The sequence below is a fragment of the Alexandromys fortis genome, unplaced genomic scaffold, assembly GCF_014885135.2.
Source record: "Alexandromys fortis isolate MF-2015 unplaced genomic scaffold, M_Fortis_MF-2015_v1.1 scaffold_371, whole genome shotgun sequence".
In the NCBI taxonomy this organism is placed as follows: Eukaryota; Metazoa; Chordata; class Mammalia; order Rodentia; family Cricetidae; genus Alexandromys; species Alexandromys fortis.
Window position 1 is genome coordinate 144,447 of NW_026068266.1, and position 13,699 is coordinate 158,145.

General features: G+C 45.3%; 1 protein-coding gene across 2 annotated transcripts in view; it reads right to left on the reverse strand.

Annotated features, from left to right (window-relative positions):
* Positions 1–750: 750 nt before the first annotated feature.
* Positions 751–13,699, reverse strand: part of Srgap1 (SLIT-ROBO Rho GTPase activating protein 1) — a 294,864-nt gene continuing 281,915 nt past the window's right edge. For both annotated transcript variants that reach the window (XM_050131872.1, XM_050131871.1), the window contains exons 20-22: positions 13,001–13,135; positions 12,525–12,864; positions 751–5,818 (exon numbers count right to left, since the gene is read on the reverse strand). In XM_050131872.1, the coding sequence (XP_049987829.1) occupies positions 5,441–5,818; positions 12,525–12,864; positions 13,001–13,135 (853 nt within the window). In that variant the 3' untranslated portion in view covers positions 751–5,440. The remainder of the gene's footprint in view (positions 5,819–12,524; positions 12,865–13,000; positions 13,136–13,699) is intronic.

Sequence of the window (13,699 nt, forward strand, 5' to 3'; positions counted from 1 at the left end):
GTGCTTGATATTAAAGTGTTGATACATGAGCAAATCTAAACAGTCAGTAATGAAAATTCTACTTCGGTATAATAAAATGAAATGAATATTAGCTTGACAGGATTTACAGTAGGAAGGAATTTGTGAGGACTGGACTCAATGCCTGTTTTTCCCCTACACAGGTGTCCCCAAGCCATTGACTTTGAAAAACCGCAGCTTCTCGGATGAGCCTGTGTATAGGAGGCCTCGCTTTCAAATGCATGACCAAAAATGAAAATGAAGCAAAAACCTTTTAAGAGAGCCAGGCATGGGTGGTGCTTGCCTTTAATCTTGGCAGAGGGAGATAGATCTCTGGGAGTTGAAGCCAGCCTGTTCTACATAGTAAGTTCCAGGAACAGCCAGGGCTGCATGTGTGAACGTATTTCAAACAAAACAGAAAAAGCTTGAAGCTTCCCATTTTCAATGGAACCCATTAAATACATCTCTGGGGAACAGAGTGAAAAAGGAACTTACTGTAAGCACCCAGCTACCCCTGTCCCTGTGCCTTGAGGACCCCACAGAGTGCATCACCCCCGTGCAGGGCGGGCAGTACCCTGCACCTTTAAAAGGCAGAACTCTGCCTACTTCTCTCTCTTCTTCCTTTCCTCTTCTTCTCTCTGTACTTCTGCCCCCCCCCCCTTCTCCTACCCATCCCTGTGGCCCCTTGGCCCGCCAAGGTCCCTCTCCGGGCCACCGTATCACCACACAGACACTTCAGAGTCACAGCAAATGGCAAGCAGACAAAGGCGGCCAGAACTATCGTATTTATTATAAAGCTACACCTCGAAGAACAAACCCGACTGTATACTGAAGCCTGTAATGGTACATGCCAAGAAGTATAGTACTATACAGAAAAGTGCGTTGTCACGACAGATTAACAAAACATTTTCTTTTCTTCCAGGACTGTAAAAGCACCCTCTTCTCTTCACCTCGGAGGGGGGGGGGGGATGCATTGGAGAGTCAGTATAGAGCCAGGGACGGGATGGCAGGTAGCAGTGTGAATGGGACACAGTAGGACGCATGGGACCGGTGGCAGGGAGTCACTGAGGGGCGAGAAAGGCACGGTCACGTCTATGAGGGTAACGAGACAGTCTGATAATCCACATGGATGCAAGACGCACACGACTGAGCACTGAGGCGCAGGAAGAAACGGAAGTGGGGCTGGTGGAGCGGCGGGAGCAAGTGGAAGGAGCCGGAGTTCTCGGGCGCGCGGGACACCGTGGGCGACAGTACAAGAGCAAGGCTAAACTCCTCTAAGATAGGAAGGCACTTTCACATGTACATACTGCAGATGTACATTGACACGGGTAGGTCACTGTCACAAGCAGGAAGCAACCAGTACTGCAACTGACCAAACCGACAGCAAAGGACAATACTGATTTCAATTTCGTGGGCAGGAGTCACCAGTAGGAACGCAGGGGAAGAGCAGTCTCCTGTTAAGAGGGCCATCTACTACACGATAAGTATCTACAGCAACCATCACACTACACACGAACTTAGATGAGCACGCTCGGAAGGAGCATTCACAGATGCGCAGTTTCTAGAGTTCTCTTTTACTAGTTTCTAAGGTAAGCATTATGGAGCCCAGTACAATTATTTAAACATACAAAATTCCCTATATAATTTAAAGGTACAGGTACCCATTTTGATTATACCACTGAGACATTTTCTTTTTTAAATAAAGTATAGGAGGATGAGCGAAAGCTAGGCTTAGTCTCTGGCTTTACTATCTGTGTGAAGTCATCCCAATGCAAGCCTGGTACTCCAGCCCAGCTGGAGCTTGAGGGGGGCTTTCAGCTCGGGGGGGGGGGGGTCTGAAATAGGAAGGTTCTATTTGTACATGGGTAGAGCTCTCAGCTCTGGGCTCTCTGTGTCCCGGGGTCTCAGTGGCAGAGTGGAGATGGTATCCCAAATGCATTTCCTGCATTTATGGTCTTTGCTGTTGTGGTCAGGAATAAGGAGCAACCCAAATCTGAGATCTCAATGGATGGACAGTCTCTTTACTGTTGGATCTCAGATGTCAGATCATGGTTCCTTCAGTTTGTAGACATCAGAGGCTGAGCCACTCCTAAATGCCGAGACCACCTCCACCAACCCAACTCTCTTTCCCCCTTCTTAATTAAATCAAAAAGCCTTTTTGGGAATGGCAAATGTATATAGAAAACTCAGAGACCATCTGACCCTTGGGAGTTCTTTGTCCATTCATGACTATGGTAGCAGAATAAGTGGGACCTCACTGTGAAGTATTCCACGGATGGCTCCCGGAGCACCACAGTTAGTTTATGTTTTGTGAACACAAGTAAGACTGGTGAACAGTGATGCTGACCTGCAGCAAGAACTTGAGCTCCAGAGTGTCCTCAACAGTTTGACATTTTATTGGGACACTCTTTAAAAAATGTGCACTCGGTTTCTAACAATCCATCACTCAAACCCCAACTTACACCAGAGGGCTTTGTAAATCGGCACCAGGGTTGTACGGACGGGACAAAGCACACAGTCCTAACAACTATGGCTATTTTGTGTACGTGGAGTCAGGCAGTGTTGTAGACTACAATCTGCTCATCCAACGACCCCCTCCCTGAACTGCATATGGTCACTAAGGTCTGGAGAGGACGGAGGACCTCAGGGTCCATGCATTTCCTTCCTTTCCTTGTCCCTTTCCTCTGTGCGCTCCACCTTGAACCCTGCCAGGGCGACCTGTCTCAGCTGCTACAGCCTTTAGTCAGCTCTAGTGACTGTTTAGGATCCTCCGTGCAGGGGACATCTTATCTTAAACTATTCTGTGCATGGCTCCAAGGGTGCCCACGCCAAATGTAAAGCTGTAAAACTGTTGGTCCATCACTAGGCAAAGGAAGGAAAGGTGATTGCTTCTCTGGGGACATCTGGAACCGTCACTGGGACTACAGGAGAGAAGAGGGAGGAAAAGGCAAGTGAAGGATGGGAGGGAACTAGGAGCCATTCCCTGGAGGCCCAGGCCTGAGATCCCAAGGGACTTACAAAAGCATGTCCTTTCTCTTTCAAGGCAGCAAAGGCCTGACCTAGGGGGGCAGAAAGGCATAGATGGACGCACAGAAGGCAGCAGTGGGGTTGCAGCAGGGGTGGGGTGGGCGGAGAGGATTGCCAGAGAGCTGTTTGGAGGAGGAAGATGGGGAAAACTAAAATTCAAGTTTAAGAAAGGTATTCATGTTTTTTTTTGTTTGTTTGTTTTGTTTTGTTTTTCGAGACAGGGTTTCTCTGTGGTTTTGGAGCCTGTCCTGGAACTAGCTCTTGTAGACCAGGCTGGTCTCGAACTCACAGAGATCCGCCTGCCTCTGCCTCCCAAGTGCTGGGATTAAAGGCGTGCGCCACCACCGCTGGGCAAGAAAGGTATTTACAAATAGCTCCTAAAGCCTAGCTTCTTACGCCTTCTGTTAGCATCGTCCAGCAAAGAAGAAACATGGTTTGAAAAATTGATATTGATTTCTAGTAAATGGCGGGTTCACTGAGGAGACGATGAACTCCCAAGGAAACTAGAGGTGGGATGTTTAAAAGGCTCAGTGTCCAGCAAACCTCAATCCTGGCTGGGTCTCTATGGTTTCTTTTACAAAATGGCCAAAAAGAATGGTTCTAAATTTTTTGAATTATTTTTCTCTGTGTAGTTCTGGCTGTCCTGGAATAATTCATCCTGTAGACCAGGCTGGCTTTGAACTCAAGAGATCTGCCTGTCTCTGCTGCCTCCGAGTACTGGATTTAAAGGTGTGCACCACCACCACCACCACCACTGGCAATTGTGAGGTTTAAAACCTTACCATCCCGGGAAGTACCTAGGGGTGGTTGTGAGATGAGGAGGGTGACTTGGAAAGGGACTATTTCATCCACATTGTTTTTCTGCAAAGGAATGATTAGGTCGGCAAACTGAGGTAGCGGTCACTCATGATCTTGACTTTAGTACAGCTCTTACTTGGTTCCTGCGTGAATTATCGTCAACACCGTACCACTCTGAGGTGGGCACGCCAGTCTGAGATTAAACCTAAAAGGTGATTGATGGTGTGTCCAAAGGGGCGATCTGTACCTTAGTAAAAACAGTTGTGTTCAGGACAATCTGGGCGTGGGGGTGGATAGAACTTGGTGGTAAAGTGTGTGTTTAGCATGCAAGAGGCCTCCGGTTCAATCCCAGTACTAAACAAACACACAATCTGCCATTTTCTTTTTTAAGCTAGAGGAAAAATATAGTGAATACATGAAAAAGAAAAAAATGGCTATGCGCTAAAATGCCAGGAAAGAAGTTCCTAACGGTGTCCATTTGACTAGATGAGTTCTGTAGAGGTCACAGGCAAAAATCCAAAATAACAAACCAAACACGAATAGGACAAGAACAGAAGTCATGATTCTGAGGTACAAAACTGGGAAGAGGCCATCCTGGCACCACAGGGTCATCTTCCCATGGTGGCCCGGCAGGGCTCTCACTCAGTACCGTAGCCAGATCTGGCTTGGCTCAAAGAGATGTGGGCATCAGAGCTGGGAGTTCAGGATTTGGGACCATCTGGCCTCTGTGGCCTAAAGGAAGCAAGGTAATTGGGTCACAACATCCGTGAATCAATTTCCTGTCTGTCTATTTCCATTGCCATAAAGGAGAGCATGGGGTTTGAAGGAAGGGAGAAATATTTCTCAGGCAGTTATCGAACAACTTCGTAGGAGTTTGTGCTGTAACCGCAAAGTCCTCAATATTCAACTGCTCTAGTCCTTTGCAAGTGGAGGTGGTGGACTTGGACATCTCCAGGGCCTGATCGCGTTCTCGGAGGGAGCAATGCCAACAGCTCTGGAGACACTGTCTCCTCTGCCTTTCAGGTTCAGTTCAAGCAATAGCTGAGGTTTTCCTACCTTCTTCCATTGAGTTCTTAACCCAGATCCAGGGAAATGACATTTATGGAAGGGGCCATCATGGACTCCCTGCAAGCCATGGACTGAAAGTCTCACTGAAGCCCCCTCTGTGACTTTTAACAGGTGCTGGACCCCACTCTGGATGCTCGGTGTTGGTTTCTAGACAATGGCTCTTCCCGCACGTGTCACAGACCATGGCGGGTGATACTCCAGTAAGACCTGGAACTCGGGTTCTCTTTCTCGCAGGCCACTCACCTGGGCCACACAATCCAAAGCCATCAGGGGGCAAGGTGTCGCCTTCGTGACAAGGGCTGCAGCACTGGATTTTCAAGTAAGTCTGAGAGTTTCTATTGTCTTTAAAATGACATATGTCCAGTTATTAAAAAAGGTTACAAAATACAAATGCCCATGTTAATGTAGCTAGTCCCCGACACCATTACATTCGACGACATAGAAAAGTCAAAAAGATCTCCAGTTATAGGCGCAAGACTGAGGAACGTCACGGACTACTGTCACTAATCCATCTTCATCTTCAGACTCCCTCCCCTCAGGACCTTGGTTTCTACATCGTGCAAGACTTGTCTGTGGGACCCTGGGAAGGTGCAGCGGGCCCTACAGTAGGGTTTGTTTTTGGAAGAACAGCAGGCTTTGGCCTAAGGGCTGGGGGCTTCAGCTGCACGCCCATCCTGGGCGCCACCATCGGCTTGAAAGTACTCATTGTATCACTGGATGAGCTCGTGCTCCGGCGAATCTGAGGCTCCGAGCTCCTGAGGGCGACGTTGTGCAGGGGGCTTAGAGATTCCATGGAGGTTGCAGGGGTGGGTGAGTTTTTCACTTGCTCCAAGGTGTCCAGCACAACATCGGGGGCATGCTTCACCGTGCTCTGTCTTTCTAGTTCCCGGAGTTCGTTCAAAGCAGTGTTCATAGTCTCTTCGATATCCTATTGGGAAAAACGATAGAGGGAAAGATAGGCTTGTAATTATAGGAACAAAATGAATAGACCAGTAAAGAACAAACATATTTGAACTTTACAGTCTGTCCATAGAGTGTATGCACCATCACCTTGTGCATTGGGTTTGATTTTAAATGATACTTAGAAGCCATGCACATGGAGCCATAGATCAAGCAATTGTCATTCTGAGGTAGCAGGCAACCTATTGAGGTCTCTTATAACTTGTGCGGTATTGATTGGAATTCTATTCCATCTTGTGTGTGTGTGTGTGTGCACATGCACTTGTGTGCACGTGCAGGCCCGAGGTCAACTTCCGGTGTCTGTCATCAGGTGCTAACCTTTTTCTTTTGAGTAAGGAGTGCCTCACTATGCCGGAACTCACTGCCTGGCCAGCAGACCCAGGGGTCTGCTCGTCTCTTCCTCCTCAGGGCCGGTTTACAAGCGCACAGCACTGCACTCTGGTTTTTACTGTTGGTTCTGGGAATGGAACATCCTTCCTCATGGTTGTGCATCAAGAACTTTACCAAATGCGCCTTCTCCCCAGACCCTCTTGAGATATAAGTAAGAGTCAAAACCCTGTTTATAATTACCAGAATTATTAAAATATAAAAAAATTAGCCAGAAATGTGCACATATTTAGGGAGTTCTGTGTGATGTTTATATACACATCACACACACGTGTGTATAGTGACCAGTGTAGGCTATGTTTATATATATACATCACACACGTGTGTGTGTGTAGTGACCAGTGTAGGCTATGTTTATATACACATTACTGTGTACTGTGTGTGTACTGTGACCAGTCTAGGTTATGATGTATATCCACTGTCTCATACGCTTATTGCTTCTTTGTGTTGGGGCATTCAAATTATTTTCTAATTAATGATATTTAAACATTTAATATTAAATATTTGTGGTAGTTTGGAAGAAAATGGCTCCCATAGGGTGTGGCACTATTAGGAACCTCCAGCTTGCCCCCGCATGATCCAGAAAGCCCCGTTCTAGTCTCTGTCTCTCTCTCCAAAACCTACCCACTCTGAGTCTCTGGACAAAGGGAGGGCACAAAAGGCCCAGTTCCCAAACCCAATTCTTGGCAGCAGCTGCCTCCCATGAAGTTCCCAGTCGCCCAATTCCCTGCTTAACTGTTCAATTTTTACCTTACTCGGGCACAAACCCAGCTTGTGGTGGACCGTAATCATCCCTTGCCAACAATCCATAAAATCTCCCTACTTTCATTTGGGGAGCAATGCCTCTGGCTCCAATCTCTGGGACCAGAGAACCCACGGGGAGTTGCTCCAATAAACCTGTTGTTATATATACTTCTTCAATTTGGCTTGATCTGTCTTTCTGCATCATTGGCTTAGAAACTTATTAGGGGAGGCAGAAAACCTAGTAATTTACTTTTTTTTTATGACAGGGTTACTCTATATAACAGTCCTAACTGTCCTGGAACTAGTTTTTATAGACAAGCCTGGCTGGCCTTGAACTCACAGAAATCCACCTGCTTCTGCTTCCCAAGTGCTGGGATTAATGGCGTGTGCCACCACCACTTGGCTTAATTTACTTTTTAAAAATTTATCATTATTTTCTGTTTGTTGTTTTGCCTTGACTGGGTTCATTCAGAATCCCCATCTTGAATTCCTGGAATTTATTCTGGGACTCCAGTGTAGTCTTGTGTTGTGGTTCTCAAATTATACATATAAATTCTACTTACTGAATTCGTGAGGTGTAAGATTTTTGTTTGGGCTTCGTTTCAGGATTTCTATCTCTTTGTTGAGTTTTATCATTTAGGCCATGAAAGGCCATGTTTTCTGAATTCTTTGTCTTCTCTTGTTCTCAATTGTAACATTATTTTGAGTTTGTTTTCAAGGCTGTAAATTTCCTTTTGAGGGGGGCATCTGCTAACCAGTGTTACTGTGAGAAAACCTATTTTCTTCATATTTTGTTGGTTTCTTTGTTAATATTTCTACAGCTATTGCAATATTTACATTTCCAAATTTTATAGGTTACTTACTCACTTCAGAGAGGCCTAACGCCTGTTGTTGGATGTTGTTACCCTGGATTCTAGATGGACTCAGTAGCCTGACTCCTGTGTACACCATCTGTCATCCTTGTCAGAGATGTCCATGATGGCATCATTGGTCCAGGATGTAGGTGTCTATACTACACTGGTATGACAGTTTCACTGGGGGCGGGCACTACCCAGGCATATGCAAGCACTGTGGCTGAAGCTGTCTGCCTGACCTTTTGGTAGGCTGGGCTGCCACCTGGTTATTGGGCTTGGTTCTCGCAGGGGCTGGGAAGCAGAACTGTGCCTGGTTGTCTATAGACCAGTGTGGCATATGTGTGTGTCCTGTATGCTGCATGTGGAGCGGACTAATGAGGACGTCAGGCTGCTGCCTTGCTGTCTACTGGTCCTCGGCTTTGAGCAGCCAGGGGTATGGTGCAGCAGCCAGTTGGGTGAACACAGTAGACAGTAGTAGAGACGCAGAAAGGGAGCTACTGTGTGGTCAGCGGGCGTTAGCAGGAGGGTCCAGTTCAAAACTGGAGCTGGTCCTTGTGACTATGTCACAACTTCTATTCTGTGCCAGTATGGCTCTATGAATTCTGGGAAATTCTCCCTACCATGCTGGAGGCTGTAAGGACCATGCCTCTCTCCCAGGCAGTCATCTGCAGGACCAGTGCTACTCACATCAACTTCCCTTCTCTCATGAGAATTCCATCTCTGCTCTGAACCCATTGCCAGGAGAGATAGAATGTGTGTTGGCTAGTTTTTATCAACTTGACCCAGGCTAGAGTAATTGTGGAAGAGGGAACCGCAGTTGAGAAAACACCTCCACTGGCCTGGCCTGTGGGAAAGCTCGCGCTGCATTGCCTTAAACAGTAATTGATGGAGGAGCAGTCTGTCCAGGCGGGTGTACAGCCCTAGGCAGGTGCAGCAAGCAAGTGAACAGCACTCTGCCAGGGCCGCTGTGCTGGGTCCTGCCACTTGAGTTCTTGCCCTGACTTCCCAGGATGTTGGACTATAAGCTGTAGCATAAGATAAACTCTTTCCTCCCCAGGTTGCTTTTCATTATGGTGTTTCATCACAGAAAGATAACACTAAGACAGAGCTGGAGAGGCAGTGAGCCTCACTTGCCTTCTGTAACGCTGTCTTGGCTTTAGACTTAAAAATCTATAGAGTTCCTGCCACTCCCCTGATGAGTAAGTACTTCAGTAAACGTCCTTGGTCATTCCAGTTGGATGGATTAGGGCTGGCTATTCTTTATCATGGTTTCCTCTCTTTGGGGGGTGCAGGGATAACTGACAGGTAACTCTACTTTCCTATTTTATCATCTTTCTCATATTATGAAAAATTTGAGGATCAATATGGAGTATACTTGTCATGCTTAAATAAGTATATGCATGTGTGCTCAATTGAAGAAGAGAAAGCAGAACTCCGCTCAAAAACCCTGCCAGACCTAGAACCTTGACAAAGGCTACTGCACTCTTACATGGAAATTACTTCTGCAAGGACGTCGCTCCAGCATGGACATCTGCCTAGCAACTGTCTGTCTTCCAGCCTTGGATGGATGCCAGTCTTGTTATTTATTAGTCCTTCTAGTCAAGGACTACTCTTTCAAAATAGTGCAGTCCTCCTCCAGCTTTAGAATGCTTCTGTGTCTCCACTTCTTCAAACTGCCCCCTGTCTATTCCCAAGCAATGTCCCTGCCATTCCCAAATAAACACCTTTGTTCCCTGAAGAACGTCTCTGATTGTCATTTAGGCTGACAATATAGAAACATGAAATACTTTTTGCATGGTGGTAAAATTCTCTAGGGCTATCATTATGTGAATCGCCCTTCAACTGCAACAAGGGCTGCCCATCCTTGAGAAAATCACAGCTCCGGGAGGAGCATCTTTCGCAGAGTATGTAAGCTAACGAAATCGGCACTGCCATGCCAACGCCCACTATTAACCGCTGAATTGATGGAAAGTCTACATGCGGTATAACAACACTTAAATCTTTTTGCATAGTTATTAACTAACATTCATACGAAGTAGCTCTAGTGCTCAACAGCACAGCAGGGCAACTATAGTTCATAATTAGTTACACATATGTTTACCAAATTATTATACTGCATCCTATAAATATGTAAAGTCATTATATTGATAAATAAAACAATTAAATGAATTTAATTTTTAAAAAAATACTGATTTCCTTATATTTATCACTTATGCTATCAAACATATCATTAATCCAGTTCAGATATAAAGGGAGAATTGTACAAATTTCAAAGGGCAAAGTGTGCCTCATTGAAGAACTGATAAGATAATACATGCTTTTATCATTAAGATAATAATGCTTGTAAAATTAAATATTCATAAAAAATGGAGTACCATTCAGAATTGAAAGGAATCTTGGCAAATGAAACAGCATGTATGTACCTTGAGGACCTTGTGGTATATGGAATGAACCAGTCACGAAAATGTAAATATTGTCTGATTCTACACAAACGAGGTTGTGGAGTAGTCAGATCCACAGGGATGGAAAGTAGGGTGGTGGATTCCAAGTGCTGTGGGAAGGAGGACTTGGGGACTGTTGTCTAATGAATAGAAAGTTCCATCACTTGTGTGAAGTTCTGGAGAGTCATTTCTTGACAACAGAAATAGCCTCTATTGAAATAGCCACACCTAAAAATGGTTAAGATAGCAAAATGTATGACTTTTATTTAAACTAAAAGTTCAAAACAGGCAGTGTTGATGAAAAAATGGCTATGTTCCTCCCTTTATCCCTGGGACTTCTGCCATGTGCCTGGACCACAATCCTTACTCCCCCACAGTGTCACTTGTCCTTGACCCCTGCTGCATTACCAGCACCCTGAGAAAACAGTGGCATCTAACCTGTTCAAGAAGGCCTTTCATAGCCTGGCAGGGGTGCCGCAGCCTTTAATCCCAGCACTCAGGAGGTAGAAACAGGCGAATCTGTGAATTCGAGCCAGCCTGGTCTACAGAGCTAGTTCCAGGACAGGCACCAAAGCTACAGAGAAACCCTGTCTCAAAAAATCAAAACAAAACAAAAAACAAAGAAAGAAAACAAAGAAAGCCTTTCACAGATGCTGGCATAGCCACTAAGCATTTGCTATATAAATAAGCAGGGACATGATATTAAAGTATAGTATCCAATAAAGAGTAAAGCCAATCATGGTATGATGACATCTGTGGACAGCATACTCTTCCTCTACTCAAGGACCCCACTGACTTGCTAATAACAGGACTTGCATGGTTTTGTATGAATATCACTATGACATGCTCTTTTGGTTGTGCGGGAATTTTTGAAGGCTGGAGATGGATAGACAAAGGAGAGAGCTAGAAGCCATTTTGATGAGGGTGACATGAAGCTCACATTTCAGACAATTGTCTTCCTATGTGACCCACTTTACCGTGCAACAGAGGGATAAAAACGTGAGAACCAATTATTTGCACCAGACAGAATGGATAGAAGCTGGATTATCTGTTGACTTTCATCTTTATGATTTATAATAAAAGGCATTCCTGGTTCTGGTAGCGAAAGGGTTAAACAGTTTATGTCTTTTAACCTTTTTCTAAATCTGTCTCCAAACAAATCACATTTCACCTCCTTATTACAGCAGCGACGTTCAGGCTTTCTCAAGTCATGACTTTTGGCTACAATCAAATGGAACGAATTCTAAAAGGTCTCAAAAAGCCTTGCATAACCCTTGAAATAGAAAAACTAAAAGGTCAAAGCCTTTTTGATTTTGGCTGAGAAACTGCTCTATACCTCAAGTTCATTTACTTGTTTACAAATCCATTAAACTACTCACATAGCCCACCCTGCCACCCAGGACTATTTATCTCTAGGACATGCAGAATGTTTCGGGAATGGGGCACAAGGATTCCTGGGCGACATTTTTTTTTTTTTTTTTGACTAATCCATTTTCTTCTTCGCTTCTCATTCGCTCTCCTCTTGGTCCACTGTGCTAAAGCTTCAGAGAGCTGGGGCACAGCTGAGATCACTGTCCAGCACAGATCTACTCACTGTCTCTGCTGCTAGACACAGACAGTATCTGAAGCAGAGGCTCAGATGGTGGATTGGGCAAACTCGTCCACACTGTTTACCTCTGCTTTTTCAATTCTGATCATCAGAGACGAAAGACAGAGCCCCTCTATAGAGTCAGTGCTGGGAAGGCAAGACAAGAGGCACATAGGACCCAGCATTCTGGGTCTTTAAACGGTTAACCATTATTAATTACATTATTTATTGACTAATCTATCAGTTGCCAAGTTGAAAGTGTCATCTTTGGTTTTAATAAATAATTTATTTTGTTTCTGGGCTTTCTGCCCTTTTATAAAATCTGTTTTGCAAGCTTTAGAACCATTGGGCTCTATTAGCAGGTCCTTCTTCATTCCTTATTTTCCTGGCTATTCACCACTGATGCGTATGAATGTGCTGGCTTCTCCATTTCTGACACATCTACTTAATCAATATGAATCTAATATGCCTAGAATCAATCTTCCGGCGGCAAATGGATCATCAGGAGATTCGTGGCCAAGCGTTAGTCCATGAGACTATTTCCTTTGTTTTCTCTGGCTATTCCCATATGAAAATATAGTTTACAGATCTTAAATCTTTCATATAGTCTTCACCATAGCCGAACACTTAAAATACAACATCCAGTTAAAAGCACCATACCTGAGCAATTGTTTCTGGGTCCAGTGGCTTGTGGTCATTGAAGCCTGTGTATTGCCCTGATGACGTCGACCTCCTGATAGGAGGGCTATCAATCTTCTTGAGGGAGTCATGGCGGCTGATGTTGGTCAGGCTGCCATGGCCCGGCCGTCGCCGTCGCTCAGGGCTGTCATTATTGAGGCCACGATTTTGCAACAGGCCCCTGGGGTGACTAGCTAGGTTTGGGGACCCCAGATCAATTGAGGAGTTGGAAAGAGCATGTGGGGGATGAAGGGGACAATGGCCATCACTGGTCCTGCCAGGACGTCTTCCTGGAGGGGGTGGCTCTCCTCTTTTTCTTTGCCTAGACATTCGCCGAAGGAGAAAAGAAAAGAGAAAAATCTTATGACACTGGGTAATACTTCAAGGTTGAGTCTATGATTGTTCCTCATAGCCCCTGAAGGAGGGGGGTTAGGAGCTGATGACCGAATGTCACTTACCTGGCTAAATAGCTGTCAGAATGGCGGTCAGTTGGAGAGTTCATGTCCTTGGATGAAGACTTGTCTTCAGTGACTGGCCCGCTGCTGGCTTCACTATCAGCTTTTTGGCTCAGAGTGTCTGAAAATGTATCATCCCTGAAACAACGGGAAGCAAGTGAGAAAGCCTTTGGCCTGATGAGTAGGTACAGGAATAAGGGATGGCATTTATGTAAGCCTTTTATTAACTTTGCTTTCCTTGTTTTGCAGGTTTGGTGTGTGTGTGTGTGTGTGTGTGCATGTGGGGGGGGAGGGAGGAATATGCATGTGAGTGCAGATGCTACAGAAGCCAGAAGAGAGCACCCTACCCCCAGAGCTGAGGTACGGGTGTTTGTGAGCCACCAAACCTGGGTGCTGGGAACTAAAATCAAGTCTTCTGCAAGAGCAGCAAGAGCGGTACGTGCTCTTAAACTTGACTGTCTTTCATCACCCTAAAGTAGGTTTTCACCCTAAATATAATTATGGTGCAAGGAAATTTCAGGCATATAAAAGAGTACATAATAATCATCTATAACACACTATACCAGTCAGGTGTGGTGGCTCACGCCTTTAATCCCAGTACTTGGGAGGCAGAGGCAGGTGGATCTCTGTAAGTTCAAGGCCAACCTGGTCTATAAAGCTAGTTCCAGGACAGTCAAAACTCATAGTTTTGAAAACAGCAAT